At 42.2% G+C, this 20470-nt stretch overlaps 1 protein-coding gene across 1 annotated transcript in view; it reads right to left on the bottom strand.

Moving 5' to 3' along the window:
* LOC131102953 (SRC kinase signaling inhibitor 1-like) overlaps positions 1-20097 on the bottom strand; it is a 104165-nt gene extending 84068 nt beyond the window's left edge. The window contains exon 1 of the mRNA XM_058048676.1: positions 19570-20097. Coding sequence (XP_057904659.1) covers positions 19570-19591 — 22 coding nt within the window. The 5' untranslated portion in view covers positions 19592-20097. The remainder of the gene's footprint in view (positions 1-19569) is intronic.
* Between the last annotated feature and the right edge of the window lie 373 nt (positions 20098-20470).

A 20470-nucleotide genomic window follows, 5' to 3' on the forward strand; every position in this document is an offset into this window, starting at 1 on the left:
AGCGTCCTATATGTGACGGTAAACATACAACAAAAGCGGCATCACTTCCTCTTCACTTCCTCTCAGCGTCCTCTCCACATTGGCCGAGACGAGAGCTCGGGGCGGGAGCGCCACTATCCCGCTTCTCGCTCTTTGAAAAGCTTCCCGAGATGAAAAGGCCGCTTCCTTTTTAATGGCGAGCGTGATTGCGGCACCGGCGGGCCCTAATGTGCCGTCACAGTGGTTCGCTCCAAAGATGCGGCGCCCTGGAAAGTAACATTCGATGTCTGCCATTTGTAGCGGGAGAGAGACACAAGGGCCACTTGTAACAATTTTATTATTAATTATGATCAATTAATAATAATTATTATTATATAATAATATTTTTTATTATTAATTATGATTAATTAATAATTATTATTATATAATAATAATTTTTATTATTAATTATGATTAATTAATAATAATTATATAATAATAATAATAATGAATAATTATATATGTCATTATTATATTTACATGCCGACTCCAAATTGTCCATAGGTATGAATGTGAGTGTGAATGGTTGTTTGTCTATATGTGCCCTGTGATTGGCTGGCCACCAGTCCAGTCCCCGCCTCTCGCCCGAAGACAGCTGGGATAGGCTCCAGCCCCCCCTCCCGACTCTCGTGAGGATAAGCGGTAGAAAATGAATGAATTAATTAAATAATTAATAATTATATAATATACATATAATGTATAATAATTAAATGATATAATATATATATAACTAATAATTATTAATATTAGATTATTATTAATTAATAATGTTATATAGAGAATATTAATAATATTATTAAATATTATGTTAATTAATATTAATAAAAATAAAAAATAATTATATATAATAATAATATATATATTAATAATACATAATTATATATAATATATGATAATACATATTATATATAATTAATAATTATATATAATCATTAATTATATTATATATAATTAATAATTATATACAATACCCTTGTGCGGAAAAAGCGGTAGAAAATGAATGAATGAATGAATATATGATAATTATATTATATAATTATATAATAATTATATATAATTATATTATATAATTTTTTTTTTTTTTATTTTATTCCATATGCTGCTCTTTGTGTCCTTTAAAAAGGCCCCTCAGGGATAAATAAAGTGTTTTGAATTGAATATTTATTTGATCATAGCATCCGATATCCCAACAAGTTCCTGTCATAATGATGCCTATTATTTCATCAAACACACACGTAAGCTTTCTCATGACAACAAGCTGCTTCTCTAATCTCCTGATCCCGTAGTGAAAGGCCTGGGGAGTGTGTGCACACGGCAGCACACAAGTGTTTGGTTAAGCAAGGTCCATCCATCCGGTCCTGAACGAGACACGGGACACGCTGGAAGACCAATTGATGGTTTGAATACGGCCCAGGAAAAGTGAAGAATATTATATTTGCACGCTGAGTTGGAGGAGTAATGATGGTAAAAGTCACCATCGGAGCTGGTGGAAGGTGGCGGCCTGTGAAGTTGCCCAAGGCTCATGAAGTACACATTGCATAAGAGATGGTGCAAAAAAAAAAAAGTATTTTAAGTTTTCTCCAACATTTAAAGGGAACTTTTTTTTCATCATCCACAAAAAATGCAGTAATTCTATGTTATGATCGAGCGAAATCACGGAAAAAAACACCCACTGAATAGAATGTTCCAGTGACAGTGAGTGAAATGCATCAAAGTTGACAGAAAAATCAGACATCTTGATGGTGCCTTGCCGCCTTGCTGTCATAAGACATAAAGAATCTGATTCCCGTTCGCCGCTGACGGGGGTGGGGAGGCCGTGATAAACACACGCACAAGATGGCTACAGTACAAGGCGGCGGCTGTCGAAATCTACAGCCAGATTACGCCTCTGCATAGCAAAGATAACACCCAAACACTCCTGAAGCGCTTCTCGTGGAGAGAGCGAGTGGGATTCTTTCACGTCGCTCCATCAATCATAAACCTGTCTCTTCTTTTAGATGGCGTCCAATTACAGTGACGGCGTGTCTAAGAGGCAAGCATAATATGATGATGATGATGATGATGAGGACGGTGATGAATGACGCTCAGGTGCAAAGCCACACAAGCGGAGCGTGTCGGCACGGTGGCCCGCGTGAACCGGAGACACTGACATGCATTTGTTGAGTGGAGCAAATTGGGGTGAAGTGTCACGGCCTAACATGACGTCATTCTTTGACCTTCGTTCACCTGGACACCTGCTGGAGGGGAACCATATATTGGAGATACAACCATAGAAAACACAAAAAATAAAAAAAATATTTTTTTTTTTTAGAAAAAATTACAAAATTTAAATAAATTTTCTATGAAAAAAATATAAATATTATATATTTTATAAATATATAAAAAATAAAATAAATACAAAAAAGTTTTTTAAAAGTAAAAAAAAAAGTGCTTCTTTTTGGAACTCTACTAAGAATGATTTGGAGTGCATGAGAAAGTACACCTCAAAGTGCAGGTGGTCATCTAAATACATGTGCGTCTCCATCCATCCGTTTTCTATGCCACTTAGTATCGGTATTAGGAATGCTGGAGCCTATCCCAGCTGACTTCGGGCAAGGGGTGGGGTGTGAACCCTGGAGCTGGAGAGTAATCAGTGTACAACTTGTATCATCATTATCCTATGTATATTGTAGTTTATTGGTTCTAGACCCTAGTTTCAGCCTCGAAAATATGGCGTTTAACACTATTAGAGCCCTCTAGACATGAAATAACACCCCTATAGTCACCTTTAGACTTTCATTCATTCATTTTCTACCGCTTATCCTCACAAGGGTCGTGTGGGGGGGTGCTGGAGCCTATCCTAGCTGTCATTGGGCGAGAGGCGGGGTACACTCTGGACTGGTGGCCGGCCAATCACAGGGCACATATAGACAAACAACCATTCACACTCACATTCATACCTATGGATAATTTGGAGTCGTTAATTAACCTAGCATGTTTTTGGAATGTGGGAGGAAATCCACGGAGAACATGCAAACTCCACACAGAGATGGCTCAGGGTGGGATCGAACTCGAGTCTCCTAGATGTGTGGCCCGTGTGCTAACCACTACTCCACCGTGCAGCCCGGAAGTGCAAATTATTGTTGCATTTGTAGATAATGAACTGAGGCTAAAACAGTAACACCATGTGCTTCGAAATAAGGTGCATCCTTTACTACATCATTTCCCAATGTGCACATACTGTAAACAAACCAAATATGGCAGGTCTACATAGTAAATGAGTGTTTTCACTGCAACCTTGAGGGATGCCAGACAGTCCACAAAGCCAGAAAACACACTGAAGGATGTTTATAAATAAGACTGACGACACCAAAAGGCAAGAAAGTCCCTAAAAAACATTATTTCCAAGGTCAGGCAAGGAGAATAAACACTTCAGCAATGAAAGCTTGCAGGGGGTAGCAGAATGGGGGGGGGGGGCTGTTTAGATAAAACAAACAAACACTCACTGAATTTGAAATGATGAATGTGTGAGGGCTGACGACAGGAGGGACGAAAAGGTACACAAAATGAGGAAGGAACCTACCCTATTTTTGTGTACTTGAGACCATAGTGGTTATTTTAATATTAACAATGGCTACCTTCTTCTCACACTTTTATGTAAGCCGCAGGTTTCAAAAAGCCTTGAACTCCGATATGATATACCCGCAAGCAGAGCTGCGGGAGGAAAAATCAATAAAGTTGGGTCAGTGTGAGTCTATTCACTGCTGGGGAAGAAAAAAAAAAAAAAAAAAAAACAGCACCATGCACATTTTTTTTTAGGTAGTCATTACTTTCTTATTGATAACAAAGCTCTACCGCGTCCTTCTTTTGTTTTAAGGCTTCATCCCAAACAACAAATCAAATCAATTGGACTCCCTGTGATTAATCGGATTGCCTTGAGCGCTGCGACGCATGGCGCAAATGTCACGGAACGACGCGTATCAAGGAAAAGAGAGGGTGAGAATCGAGAGACAAAGACGAAGTCACGCGTCGCTTCTCCTGGCGTTGACTCGAAGACGTGCAGCAGGTCTCATTAGCATGCAGCTATGAATCATTCCCAAAAAAACCATAGAAAACACAAAAAATAAATACAAAATTGTATAATTTTTTTTATAAAAATAAAAAAAAAATAATAAAATTTTAATGAAAAAAAATATTTATAAATATATAAAGATTATATATTATATATTTTATAAATAAATAAAAAATAAAATAAATACAAAAAAAAATAAAAAAGTGCTTCCTTTTGGAACTCTACTAAGAATGATTTGGAATGCATGAGAAAGTAGACCTCAAAGTGCAGGTGGTCATCTAAATACATGTGTTTGATTTATTTCGGACAATCTTAACATGTCACACTCGGGAGCAAAAAAAAAAATAAAAAATAAACAAGGCTGCCATTAATCCGCCTCGTATTCCAGCGAGAGAAGAGACGCTTTAAAACGAGCTGTTTACATGCGGCGTGTATGGTGGGTTCAAGTGTACACAGAAAGCCACTACAAATCAAGCAACTGCAGCGTGCTCTGCGGAGACGCTAACCTATAACGAGGGCGCCCCCCCGCTCATCAACGTCGGCCTAGCATCATATAAGAGGCAGCGAGGCTGCCACCGAGAACGGGAACGATGTCTTGGCACCAAGGAGTGATTATCCCGGTCATGTTAAAGTGCGACCGTTCATTGACAATGTTTGATTGATACCTTGGAGTGTCAATCAACCCCTAATAAAAAGGACAGACTCTTCATTAAGTACTGAATCTAATCAAGTTTAAAAAGAAACTCAATTTACTCCATGAATATTTAAGCATGTTTTATGTATGTTTTGCCTAAAATAAGCATTTTCAATAACAAAAGGTCAAAATGAACTAACATACAAATACAAGGCATTAAGAAGATGCATTCAAGTGGTGAATGTAGTACTCTATATTGGTCACTAGGTGTCAGTAATTTTTCAGCAAAACAAGCACCAGGCCAACAGACACAATTATAATAATAATAACATAATAATGATAATCATAATAATAAACAAACAGTTAAAGTATGTCTCATTTAGGTAAAATATATCAGATTTCATTGGCTAATACAAGTCTAAAAGTAACTATAGGGGTGTTATTTTATGTCTAGAGGGCTCTAATAGTGTTAAAAGCCATATTTACATACTTATCTAACTAGTAAAATATTCAATTTCTAAATAAGCAATCCGACATCCGAGCGGTTGGTGCGCAGGGCTCACAGCTAGGAGACCCGAGTTCAATGTCCGTGCATGCGTGGGTTTTCCCCGGGTATTCCGGTTTCCTCCCACATTCCAAAAACATGCTAGGTTAATTAGCGACTCCAAATTGTCCATAGGTATGAATGTGAGTGTGAATGGTTGTTTGTCTATATGTGCCCTGTGATTGGCTGGCCACCAGTCCAGGGTGTACCCCGCCTCTCGCCCTAAGACAGCTGGGATAGGCTCCAGCACCCCCGCGACCCTCGTGAGGAAAAAGCGGTAGAAAATGAATGAATGAATGAATGATTTTTTCTCTATTATATTGGCTAATACAAGTCTAAAAGTAACTATAGGGGTGTTATTTTATGTCTAGAGGGCTCTAATAGTGTTAAAAGCCATATTTACATACTTATCTAACTAGGAAAATATTCAATTTATAAATAAGGAATCCGACATCGCACTGCACGGTGGGCGAGTGGTTGGCGCGCAGGGCTCACAGCTAGGAGACCCGAGTTCAATGTTTTCCCCGGGTACTCCAGTTTCCTCCCACATTCCAAAAACATGCTAGGTTAATTAGCGACTCCAAATTGTCCATAGGTATGAATGTGAGTGTGAATGGTTGTTTGTCTATATGTGCCCTGTGATTGGCTGGCCACCGGCCCGGGGTGTACGCCGCCTCCCGCCCGAAGACAGCTGAGATAGGCTCCAGCAGACCCTCGTGAGGGTAAGCAGTAGAAAATGAATGAAAGTCTGAAGGTGACTATAGGGGTGTTATTTCATGTCTAGAGAGCTCTAATAGTGTTAAACGCCATATTTTCGAGGCTCTAAATAGGGTCTACAACCAATTGATGATGATACAAGCTGCACACTGACTACTCTACAGTATATGCAGATTTACTTCCTGTGGAATTGTCCCTTGAGAAGACGCTAATCAAAGGTTTGCTGCTGTGGGATCCAGTAAAATCCACACAAGCACACATCTCTCCTCTTTTATCTTCTGCTGCTTTAATACACAGGAGTGATTCATGCTGTCCGCCTCCCCAACTGCCACTTGTCATTACAGGATGTTTTAAGCCAGCACGGTAAAATGTCCACAAAGAGACCACATCGCCGAGACAAAACAAGGGAGAGAATATTTTTTCCACACTTTCCACACAAAGCCACCAAAAACACCGGAGAGCAATGCGCCCGCCATGAATATCTGAGGCACTGATACGGTGTGACAGGGCGTCAGCGCGGCTTGAGGGTGAGGAACCAATAAGACGTGATGATTGACGCCTGCAGAAGAGACACGAGTCAGGAAGGTGTGTCACATGTTTCGTAAAAGGCCACACACATGCGACACCGACGTCCGTGGACCTTATGGCTTGGAGTTGACACGACCAAACCAACATCACCGCCATCATTTGACTGCATGAAGAAACATGTGGAGGGCGGGGGGAAGTGTGGGGGGGGGGGGTTACCCTGGAAGCTCTCACATTACAGTACAGCGACGCTTCCTCGCCGCCATGCAAAAGTCGATGTGGATATTTCACCGTGACGGCCTTTGGCACAGTGATACGTGAGGGAGCGAGCTGCGGACTGTAACTTCCTGGCCAAGCGAGGAGAGCATCTGCCAACGAGCGAGCCCAGGAGGAAGTGCGATGCTTCTGGACGCCGGGACAAAAGGCTTGGATCGATAACACGCTCCCCGTAGCGCGGCTGGACTCGGAAGCCAATAAGCATAATTTTCCAGCATTTTGGAGCCTTTTTTTTTTTTTCTCCCCTCGGAGTTTTCATTTACTACGTTGTTAGAGCAAGCTCTTGGCCCTGTTTGGTAGATTCATGAACAACACAAACCTTTAATAAGCAACTTTATTTTCTTCTAATCTACTCAATGAGTCTATTTTTATGGCCGCTACGACAACTGTTGTGTATAGCGAAACAGACTGAGCGTATTGTGGAATTGGACACCTTTACGACACCGTTAAGTACAATGTGAGAGACTGCAAATGTGTTTTTTTTAGGGAACTACACGGCCTGAATGGTTTTAATGTGTCATTTTACGAGTGATTATCTGTATCAGTGAGCAATGACCCCAAAAGTGAGAAGGCTACGTCCACAGGTGTTATTGAGCTAGCGCCAGCACGGCGAATGAATGGGATGTTTTCTAATTCAAGGGGACGGCCAATCACAGCCTTTTAAGCCTTGACGCTACTTACAGTATGGTGGGGTGTGGCTTTAAGGCATGTTTACGCATCAAATGCATTATGCAGGAAGAAGTTTCCGTGACAGCTATCCTGAACTTTCCGTAGTTGTTGTCATTCCCGACCACTTCCGAAAGAAGTAAAAAAAAAAAAAACACACTGTACCTGCCACTCACTCACATCAAAACACGCTATGATCGGCTTTACTCTGCTTGCACTAATAGTGAGTCAGTATTTGTTTTGACACAAAAACTATAGTGATGTGATGCTAAAGCTAACTTCATTCATTAATTAGTGCAGTAAGCGGAACCCGCTAAATTCATTCATTCATTCATTTTCTACCGCTTATCCTCACGAGGGTCGCAGGGGGTGCTGGAGCCTATCCCAGCTGTGTTTATGGGGAGAGGCGGGGTACACCCTGGACTGGTGGCCAGCCAATCACAGGGCACATATAGACAAACAACCATTCACACTCACATTCATACCTATGGACAATTTGGAGTCGCTAATTAACCTAGCATGTTTTTGGAATGTGGGAGGAAACCGGAGTACCCGGAGAAAACCCATGCAATGCACGGGAGAACATGGAAATTAAGAGAATCGAACCCAGGTCTGTGTGGCCAACATGCTAACCACTTGGACATTGTGCAGCCCCATAAACTACAATATAAACATTCATTCATTCATTTTCTACCGCTTATCCTCACGAGGTTCACGGGGGTGCTGGAGCCTATCCCAGCTGTCTTCAGGCGAGAGGCGGGGTACACCCAACCCTATTTAGAGACTTGAAAATATAGCATTTAACACTATTAGAGCTCTCTAGACCTGAAATAACACCCCTATAGTCACCTTTAGACATTCATTCATTAATTTTCTACTGCTTATCCTCACGAGGGTCGCAGGGGGTGCTGGAGCCTATCCCAGCCGTCTTCGGGCCACTGGTGGCCAGCCAATCACAGGGCACATATAGACAAACAACCATTCACACTCACATTTATACCTATGGACAATTTGGAGTCGCTAATTAACCTAGCATGTTTTTGGAATGTGGGAAGAAACCGGGAGTACCCGGAGAAAACCCACCCAAACTCCACACAGAGATGGCCGAGAGTGGAATTGAACTCGGGTCTCCTAGCTGTGAGCCCTGCGCGCTCACTACTCAGCTGGATTTGTACATAAATAGGCCGTACAAGTCAATAAGCCCAAGGTGTCCATGTTATAATATGGGATATTTCATACATAAAGACTTTTTAAATATATGATTTAATAAATAACCCCCCCCCCCCAAAAAAAAAAAAAAAATTACTAAACAGTGCAACAAGCAACATGACTAGAAAAACAGCAGCCAACCAGAAAAGTCATTCATTGCTGTCCTCCTTCTGGGAATCACAGCTCACAATTGAACAACCTCCAAATTTCTTCATCACACACTTTGTCAGTCTCCCTCTGGCTTTCATTGTTGCTGTTCCCAACCCATCCCGTTTAATGTATATGATATCAAGCGTTTATATCTGGGCTTTTAACCCCGTCATATAATAACGTGCCGCCGGCTCGCCACGTTTCCACGGCCACGCGCAGTCAGCCTCCTGTTTCCTAGTAACGGCGGTCGGCGGGTAGGACATAGCACGTGCTCGACAAAGTTAGCTATCCCGTCAAAGGGGTTAATGAAGAAAAGCAAACATCCTGTAGATCTGTATTAGCCTCAAGACCAGAGCGGGGATTATTTCATTATTTTTACCCGCGGATCTGTCAGGCCTTTTCCCGTTCCACACTTACAGAAGAACCCCCCCCACGCCTGGAAGCACGTCGGGGGCCATCACTGGCATTTATCTCGTGTGTGTGTGTGTATGTGTGTGTGTTTGCGGTGCCGTGAGCCATAAACAAGCACCTCCACTAACGCAGAGAGCTGCTTGTCAGGCAGCGTTAAACACACAGGGTTCTTCTCTATCCACCAGAAGAAGAACAAACATCTTACGTTTGTATCTCCATCATTAACTTGCATCACAACAACTGTGTGAGCTCAGTCTTGCCAAGTAGCCATTGTAGCATTCCTAAAAAAAAATGTCAGGTAATGAAGCGGGAGGCAAATGGCGAGTATGGATGCGGGGTACACCCTGGACTGGTGGCCAACCAATCACAGGGCACATATAGACAAACAACCATTCACACTCACATTCATACCTATGGACAATTTGGAGTCGCTAATTAATTAACCTAGCATGTTTTTGGAATGTGGGAGGAAACCGGAGTAACTGGAGAAAACCCACCCAAACTCTACACAGAGATGGCCGAGGGTGGAATTGAACTCGGGTCTCCTAGCTGTGAGCCCTGTGTGCTGCCATGCATTCATTCATTCATTCATTTTCTACCGCTTATCCTCACGAGGGTCGCAGGGTATGCTGGAGCCTATCCCAGCTGTGCTTATGGGGGAGATGCGGGGTACACCCTGGACTGGTGGCCAGCCAATCACAGGGCACATATAGACAAACAACCATTCACACTCACATTCATATCTATGGACAATTTGGAGTCGCTAATTAATTAACCTAGCATGTTTTTGGAATGTGGGAGGAAACCGGAGTACCCGGAGAAAACGCACACGCATGCAAGGGGGAGAACATGCAAACTCCACACAGAGATGGCCGAGAGTGGAGACAAACACAATGTTCCGTGGAAAGTGATTGTGGCAGACACCCACGGCGGACGCCTGATTGAAATTGACTTATTATCTCAAAATTCTGTGATTGGTCGTCTCCTGATGTCTGACTTTAACAAGCCGGGAGAGGACTTTGAATACAACACCAAAAGGAGGAAAAAAAAAAAAACAAAAAAAAAAAACAAGAAACCAGAAGCGGGCGGCACGGCGGTCTAGTGGTTAGCGTGCAGACCTCACAGCAAGGAGACCAGGATTCAATTCCAGCCTCGGGCATCTCTGTGTGGAGTTTGCATGTTCTCCCCGTGCATGCGTGGGTTTTCTCCGGGTATTCCAAAAACATGCTAGGTTAATTAGCGACTCCAAATTATCCATAGGTATGAATGTGAGTGTGAATGGTTGTTTGTCTATATGTGCCCTGTGATTGGCTGGCCACCAGTCCAGGGTGTACCCCGCCTCTTGCCCGAAGACAGCTGGTATAGGCTCCAGCAACCCCCGCGACCCTCGTGAGGATAAGCGGTAGAAAATGAATGAATATTTAAGCATTATTAGAGCCCTCTAGACATGAAATAACACCCCTATATTGACTTTTAAACTCTTATTACCCAAATTTATAAATGAAAGGAAATAAAAACCTTTTAGGGGCTACATGGTGTCCGAGTGGTTAGCACACAGGCCTCACAAATAGGAGACCCGAGTTCAATTCCACCCTCGGCCATCTCTGTGTCGAGTTTGCATGTTTTTTTTCCGGGTACTCCGGTTTCCTCCCACATTCCAAAAACATGCTAGGTTAATTAGCGACTCCAAATTGTCCATAGGTATGAATGTGAGTGTGAATGGTTGTTTGTCTATATGTGCCCTGTGATTGGCTGGCCACCAGTCCAGGGTGTACCCCGCCTCTCGCCTGAAGACAGCTGGGATAGGCTCCAGCACCCCCCGCGACCCTCGTGAGGAAAAGCGGTAGAAAATGAAATGAAATGAAGAAACCAGAAGCTGAGTATCACAGCAGCATCACGCCCTTGCAGGAACCTTGGTAGCCATTACTTCAATAAGAGTCCCGATACTGACAAAAGAAGGTCAAACAATATAGGCTGCTGAAAAGGATAACCAATGGATAAGATGACTTAGCTAACAAGCAGCAATAACAACAACGCCGAACGGGAATCATTCCCATCTCAGCAGGACTATATTTCTTCCGCCTGTCTTGCACCCTGGCAGTGTTTCAAACACGTCAATGCCACACACGGGGCGTTACAGCCCTCGCTTTCCCATTAATGCATCAGAAGGAGGAGATGGATGCGGGGGCCCCTGGCTGATCGATGGCGAGGCGAGGAACGCATCAAAGCGCTGGATGAAGTAGAAAGGGATACAGGTCCATCTCAAGGGAGGGGGTGGGAAAACAACAAGGATGTGACCTTTTCATAGTCGCTGCCCTGATAGTTTGTGGCAGTCGGGTCGGGGCTCGGCCGTGGACTTCGCATGCAATGACGCCCCTGACACTGGAGATCAAGTCAAGCTAGACTGGGTGTTGAGTAGGAGTACTACAAACGTTACAACTATATGTAAACAATACCTTCACAATGGAAGTACACGCGCTGTAGGATTCAGTGACTAAAGTCAACATAACAAAAAAAAAGCTTAATTTTCACATTAAAAGTCATATTTCCGCCCTTGGTTTCCATGGTGACGGTGTTCGCTTGCCATTTTGGCAGGATTTCACGCACTATTTCCGGGTCCGCTGGAAGCCCCGGTTCTCGCCACACTCCCCTGCCCTCTGTGGAGCATGGCCGGGCACGCTTCCAGGCGGAACACCTCGCCGTTTTGGCTGGATTTAATGGGACACATGCTCCGAGCAGGCGGGGTGCTGCTCTGGAGGTCAGAAGAAGAAGATGCCTCCTCTGCCCATCTTTGTAACCACTTCCCGAAATCGCTATTTCAACCATTTCCGAATGCAAGAACGCCGCTGTTATGCGGCGTTTTCGCAGATTTCACTCGACTTTTAGCTACAAACTCGCTAGCTGCCCATCCCCTTGTCCCTTTGAGGCGGTGATGACAGCAACCGGACATGATGTCACAGCAGCCCATGAATATATATTTATTATAAATATTTATATAAAAATAAAATAATAAAATAATAAAATAATAAAATAATAAAATAATAAAATAATAAAATAATAAAATAATAAAATAATAAAATAATAAAATAATAAAATAATAAAATAATAAAATAATAAAATAATAAAATAAAATAATAAAATAAACCTGCAACAAGACTGAATAACCCCATGAATAAGATATAAAATAATATATATTTATTATAAATATTATATATATAAATGAATATAATAAAATAATAAAATAAAATAAAACCTGCAACAAGACTGAATAAGCCTATGAATAAGATATAAAATTATATTTATATATATATAAATAAATAAATATAATAAAATAAAATAATAAAATAACAACATAATAAAATAAAACCTGCAACAAGACTGAATAAGCCCATGAATAAGATATAAAATAATATATATTTATGATAAATATAAATATATATATATATATATATAATACAATAAAATAATACAATAAAATAAAATAAAACCTGCAACAAGACTGAATAAGCCTATGAATAAGATATAAAATAATATATATTTATTATAAATATTTATATATATAAATAACTAAATAAATATATAATAAAATAAAATAATAAAATAAAACCTGCAACAAGACTGAATAAGCCTATGAATAAGATATAAAATTATATATATATATTTATTTATAAATATATATATATGTATAAATATATAACATATATATATATATATATATAAATACATACATAAATAAATAACAATAAATACAAAATAAAAATATAATAAAATGAAATAAGAAAAATAATAAAATAAAAATAATATATAAAATAAAACTTGCAACAAGACTGAATTGTATGTTTTCCTTGTCACGACTCTGTAATGGTGTAGAGGAGTTATTAAGTAGTGTTTGTGTAATTGTGCTAAGCAACAACAAACACTTAATGTAATTGGGCCATCTCATTAAACCAACAACACCTAATAAACACCTAATGTGTCACTTTTAGCGATTGGTGACTTTGTCAAAACCAAAAAAAATATACCCAAAACGGTTCATTGATCCAATATATTTGATATAAGATCATTCAGTCCTGTCGACTCATTAGAAGCTAGTTACGTTGTTTAAAATGAAATATGTAATGCTTTGGCGTTTTGCTGCATAGACAAAGCGTGCACACATGTGTCAAGTATCGATCTGTGCATAAATAAGGGCCATGGCGGACATTTAAAAGCTGACGGCGACAGCGCGGCTATCGTAAATCCTCTCCAAAAGGCCCAGAGGCGACCCAGACACTAGGATGGTAAATTTGTAAAGCGATACTTCATCAGCGTCACTCTAGGGATTTCAGGTTACGGGTCTGATGAATCAAGCCAGACAAGCGAGAGAGGGAGCAGGAGTCACGCGGAGAGGAAGGTTAAAACACCAGCGGACCGACCGAGGCCAGATCCAGAACGGGACGAGTGATAAGTTGGATCGGGTGGAGAGCAGAAGGAGGCTAATCTGCCCCAGAATCATCAACGCCTGTGTGCCGCTTGCTTTTGTATTCCTGCCAGAGCATCTGGGGAATGAAAATCAGAGTTGATAAGGGGAGAACGTAGGAGGGAAGCATTGGGAGGCAAAAAGGAAAAACTATTACCGCTTCTGCCAGCGCCTTGCAAAGCGCCCGCCAGGCTCATTTCCTCCAAAAGTGGCGCTTGCGTCTGCGCTCTTTGTTCTCAGAGGCATTTTAGGGAACACTCAAATCTCCCGACTCGGCTCGATTTGTGCGGGGAGCACAAAGGCCAGGAAGTAGTCATGGACCAGGTGAGCGAAAGCATGTGAACACCTGTGACATCTTGGCAGGCGGACGCACTGTGTGACCAACTCTGCCCTTTGGTACCCAAATCCCTAAATACAGTACAGTAAACCTCGGATATATCGGATTCAATTGTTCCCACTGGTTTTGTCCGATATAAGCGAAATTCGTTATATGCGTATACCGGAAAATGTCCGTTTTACGCATATATCGGATTTATATCCGGTATATGCGTAAATCGGATTTTATCCGTTATAAAAAGGCACTTCCTTGACTATGTTTCCAATGTACCTGGACACGTAGGCAACGCTGCAAACGCTGCAAATGACGTCGTATAGCGGCCTGTCACGATTCGGCGAATCGGAGCGCCACGATGCGGCCATCCGATATATGCGAGGGAAATTTAATGGAAATGCATTGGAACGGGACTGGAGATTTTGTCCGAAATAGGCGAAATCCGTTCTAAAAAATCTGATATATGCAATGAATTTTTTTATTGGAAATGCATTACAGAAAAATCGGTTCTTTTTTATCTGTCCGTTGTGAGCGAATTTCCGATCGGGCAGGCGGTTCAACTTAGGCATGGCGTCTATAAGAGCAGAGGCTGTTATTTGAGGAAATACGGTACATCAAAGTGACGTATGCTAAGCAGCGTAGCAACACATCAGTATGCAGCCGCCAAAACAGGCATTCTGAATAGGCATCTATTGGGGAAGACATTTATGACAGGTAAGGTATTTACTGCCACGTCACATTGAAGGCATCAGATGTGAAGAAGAAAAACACCAGGAAGAAGAAGGCACCCTGACAACTTTCCGTTACAAGATACCTCAATCGGATTGGTTAAAGGAATATTCCATCCCCGGGTTCAATTCTTTCCGTTTGAACAAATATACCAAATGCAATTGGAATATTTGGGTCCATGTATACTATTGACATAATATTTGCAAAAATGATTAATAAATGTTAATTATAAAAAGTGATATTGGATAATTCCTCACGGTACATCTGACTGTTTCTCAAAGTACACTAATGTGCCCGCGGCACAGTGGTTGAAAATCACTGGTATAAGCAGTCCAAAGGTGCAAACATACAATATTAGGCATGATGACATAAACTGCTAAAGCTAAATCCACCCAACATGAGAGGAAAGGTGATGGACTGCCATAACTAACCCAATCCAAAGCTACAAATTTAGTCTAATTAACTTTTTTTGAAAGGCTAATTTGTCTCCAAAAGCGGTCAGGTTAATCTAGAAAAAAATGATTAAATATCAATCAAATATGAACGTAATGAATCAGAACAGATTGCTGCGACTTTGCGTTTCAACTTAATGATGCTTTCTGTCACGACATACTCTGTCGCTGTACATTTTAAGGACGCTAAACAAGAAAAATGGCCGAGGTTAATGTTTATGCTAGTTCTGACAAGCTGTCTAAATCATGCATTATTTGTCTTGTCATGACAGTGAGCGCGTATATCAAGACTTGTATGTACCCCCCTCGGAGGTGCAGCGCGGGATCTTTGATAAATGTATGTAATATTTAAAGTAGTTAATCATTAACGACCTTGAGATCTTAGTACTCCGAGAGAGAGAGAGAGAGACAAGTCTCTCAAGAAGAAAGCTGAAATTTGATTTCACAAACGCTGATAAGATAAGACATTCCACGGCACTGTATCTTAATGAAGTGTTTTAGATGTACGGTGTGGAATTGCGCACAGACGAGCTGAGGCAGACACCGGCGGCCGCCAGGACAAGGACACTGTGAAGCAAACCTCCTATTTGCACAGAACAAAAACAAAAAAAAAATATGTTTTCTCACAATTCCAAGCAAAAACCACACAAGTGGAACCTTGCTGATGTGTCAATATTGAACTGATTTACTTAGAACTGCTTCCATCTCCCAAGAAGGGTCAATTTTGACAAAGAAACAGAGAGAGGTGTCATCGCCGCCTGCCCGTGAAACATTGCATCATCGCCAGCCAATCACACGGCGGAACTTGTGGGTCTTTGTGAGACGCTCGCGGACCCGCCGGAACGAGGAGCAGGTGCACGGGCGGCAATAACGACAATAATGATTGTACAAACATGCTAGCGTCTTAGAGGGTGCACGCCGTACATCTACCTGAAACTCTAAAATAATAATAATAATAATAATAATAATAATAATAATAATGTGAGAGATAAGCGCTTTGCCAGAGGAGGATAGCAAACCAACTGGTTCTGCAACTATTCTTCATAGCGAAACCGTTGTCGTCCCGCTGTCGACGGCTAATTGACGAGGCTGCAAACAAGCGAGGTCGCTCTATTTATAATTAGATTCCAACAAATGAGAGTCATTTAAGCAATCGGCGGGCGAGTACGGCAAACTTTTAATTGGTTCGGCAAAACACATAAAGTTGGGTACAAAATACAAACACAAATAACATTTACAAGGTATTCAACTAAAGATATGTTATGGAACCAAACTGCATCATAACTAATGTAGGTACGCTGGTATATGTTTATTTACTCGGGCATTAATGAGGAGTAAGGCGTTTATTGGAACAACACATGAGGGGGGTGTTATTAGATGTCATATTAGATGTTACAGTAATTATAACCTCCGAGTGGCACTATTGTTATTGGTTTTCTTGAAGGGGGCATTAATATTGGCAGGCGATTATGTGGGGTAAGGCATTTAATAACACATTGGAGGCCTCAGATAGTATCATAATATATCAATACATACGTAGTACGGCAATACTGAATGGAACCACCTGTTATTGTGTTAGAGAAATGGGGAGGGAAAAGAAAGGCATTTATTTATGAGGGGTAAGGCACCTACTGCCAGGACACATTGGTGGTATCAGATGTCCTGGTAAGGTAAGGTCAGGTAATCGCAACTTAGAGTGGCACCATGTATTATTTGTTATTGTTTTTCATGAGAGAGGCATATATTTTGGGCGGGCGATAATAAGAGGTAAGGTGTTTCTTACCACAACACAGTTGCCGTATCCGATGACATACTGGAGCAAAACTAATACTCAGTAGCACAAGCTCTTATTGTTTTTTTCTGAATTCTGAATAGGCATCTATTGGGGAAGACATTTATGAGAGGTAAGGTATTTACTGCCATGACACATTGAAGGCATCAGATGTCATAGTTATGCTATTTCTTTCGTGGGAGATGCAAGAACGCATTTATTTGAGCGGGTGTTTATGAGAGGTAAGGCATTAATTATTGTTATTGTTTAATAGCATCAGCTGTTATTGCGTTGGTGAAGTGGGGAGGGGAAAGAAAGGCTTCTATTAGGCAGGCGGTTCAACTTAGGCATGGCATTTATAAGAGTTGAGGCTGTTATTTGAGGAAATACGGCACATCAAAATGACGTATGCTAAGCAGCGTAGCAACACATGAGTATGCAGCCACCAAAACAGGCATGTGAAAGCGTCAGCGCGGGATAGGATAGAGAGATTCCAAGGAAGATGAACGAGGAAGGTTAGCGGGATCAGTCGCCCGTGGACAATGGCGTCTTCGTGGTAAGTATGCGCCGACGCTGGCTTTAATGCTCGACTCGGCTTAAGCTATTCCTGCGGTTGAGCCTCGTAGTGTGAAGTCTAATGGGCTTACACCGCCGCCGCTTCCATCGGCTGGCTCACAAGCCACTGTTGTGCATGCGGATTAGCCACATTTAACTTAAATAATTGTCTTTAATTGCCACCAGTGGCGATTCCACTACGGATCAACAGAGCCGGACATTACTGTTTGATCGAATTAGCTTAATATTTCCAAATAAAGCTCACTGCAACCATGAGCTAAACGCGTTGTGATGGACCCAAGGATTTAACGCAATAAAGCGTGAAATCACATCATCACAGACATGCAAAAGGTCCAAATACTCCAAACTCTACCATCACCTGAGATACTTCCTGCATGAATGAGAATAAAGCCAAAAAAGGTGCTTCCCGCTGAGGCTAGAATCAAAAGATTTTAGGGCCTTTGAGCGCTTCCACGCTTCCAAAAGAATGACCTCATTTGAGCAACACTTGCTCTCCGGGGAGAGAATTATGTCTCCACAAACGAGGCCCTCAGCGTCACTACAACACTCACCACTTCCAGCTTTTCTTATTTTGGGGTTCTTGTAAACTTCCTTTCAGTTCTTCCTCCATCTATCATCATCTCCCTCGGGCTGCCGGCTCCAGCTTTCCACACACAGTCCCCCCGAAATGACGTCCGAGTACAAAGAGAAGTGGCCGAGGTGTTGTTCTTTACTTTAACGCCCCCCCCCCCCCCAGAGCACACCCCTTGATGCATTTATCACCAATGTCCTTATAAAGGGGTAGCGGACTATTGACGTCCAACTAAGAACTGCAAATCGAACTCACTAGAATTGTTATGTCAAAGAAGCGCAGAAGCGCAGAAGCGCAGACAGGGCTCTACATTTAAAAACAAAAATGACTTGCCCGTGGGGGAATCCTTAAGGTGAGAAGTACTTGCCCCATGTAAAATGAAAAAACTGCCATAATGATATCATCAAATTTTCATCAGTTTTTGGTGTTTTTCCTTCAGAAGTTGTTGAAGAATTAGACCATGTTGGCGGGGACGCCATGATAGATGTTTTCGTAGTCAAACGATCGCTGATTGGTCGATCGCGAACAAGAACATGTGTGGGTAGAACGCGAACCGCGGACCGCGGTCTAAATAAACGATTCCGATTGGTCCATTTCAAGATTTACAAGGATTGGTTTGCAAATTACCATCGGAATTACGCAGTTTTACCAACACCCAACAAGAACTGCTTTAAAAAAAAACGGGAATATCACTGATTGGATTTACTTGCCCGAATTTTGTTTTAACTCGCCCCGGGCCATCGGTACATCGTTATTGTCGAGCCCCCGGCAGAATAGCCAAGTCACAGACCTTCTAGGGAGGACATGCAGAGGACCACTAATATTGTGAACAGTGATGACTTTACCTAAAAGTCATTATAAGTCAAGTCATGGCAACGTTATCGCGACTAGTGTACAGTTTTGTGGTAAGAACCCTAGCAGATCTAGTCCGGTCTCACTAGCTAACCACATACAGCAACCTTCAGGGAGGTAAGAGAACACCACTCAGACCTCCACTCGGCGTTCTTACTGGAACACCCACTGAGTATTTGGCCAAAAGGTAAAAGTAGCAGTATAGGTTGGACCTATCCCGCCCCCTTTCTCTCATCACACCCTGAAATTATAGTACATCCGTTCCACTGAATGTCCTTCACATGACAACCTCCGGTGTGGCACACCTGCACATACACACCCCACTACCTCCACCTGCTTCACTCATGGTTCCTGTGCATCCAGTACACACACACACACACACACATACCCAAGCACCTCTAACCCTCAGCGGGGGTTCCCGTCTTTCACGCGCAACACCTGACATCGAGCATCCAGCATCACTCTCCTCCGGCACGGCCCAACCCCCATCTTGCACGGCGGAGTGTGACAGTCAGCAGGTTGGTTTGCACATCTCTCTCTCTCTCTCTACACACACACACACACACACACACACAGATAGAGAATAGTATAGTATAAGGAGAAGGAGAAGGAGAAGCATTGACATGCCTTGTGATGGTGCATTGCCCATGCTGCGTCAAGGAGCGCTGCAGCCGTGACAGTGATCTTGTTTCCCTTCCTCTGTCCTCCTCCTCCCTCCTCCACGTAAAGGTCGCTCCTTTTCCTGGCGCCGGTCTCCCGTTCCTGTTCCCTGCTCCCTACTCCCGCTTCCTTCCCTTTTGTCCCTTAGCCCTCGCTCGGACTACCTTCCTCCCCTTTTGGCGAGATGGCCGCAGTCCAGCGGCGGGCGCTCCCGACGGCAACTGAGCGTGTGTGTGTGTGTGTGTGTGTATGGCTGCCGGCACGTGTGTGTTTGTGCATGTGTGTGTGTATGTGTGAGAGAGGGAGCAGTCGGGTGGGAGGGGGAGGGAGGGAGAGAGAGTGATCGAGAGTGAGAATGAGAGGAGGAAGAAGAGGAGGAGGAGGAGGAGAAGCCTTGGGAGAGGGTGCATGCCGGTGCACGGAGGCTCAGCACACAGCTCGCAAAGGAAGCACAAATGTTGATAAATTCACACGTCCTCTCTCACTGAATCACGCCCCCCCCTGCCCCCCACCACCACTACCGCCACCACCACCACCACTACCACATTAAACATTGTACTTTCTCTCTTAAAGACACAGGCGTCACTGATACACAACACAATGGATCAGAAGAAGAAACCATTCACTGCTAATATAAGGTCATCAATAAGTCCTCATGTTAATAATAATTATTATTATATGTAATTACATCATGATCATATATTAAAAGAATGCTTCATTAAATATGTACACAGTTTTAATTAAACCTAGTGTACTATTCTAAAAATACAGATTGCACTGCAATACATCATATATGAGGTTATGATAATAAAGGTTCCAGTCACATAATTAACTATGTATCTTATCAATATTTACATTTTCATTTCCT

The sequence above is a fragment of the Doryrhamphus excisus genome, chromosome 15, assembly GCF_030265055.1.
Source record: "Doryrhamphus excisus isolate RoL2022-K1 chromosome 15, RoL_Dexc_1.0, whole genome shotgun sequence".
Classification (NCBI taxonomy): Eukaryota; Metazoa; Chordata; class Actinopteri; order Syngnathiformes; family Syngnathidae; genus Doryrhamphus; species Doryrhamphus excisus.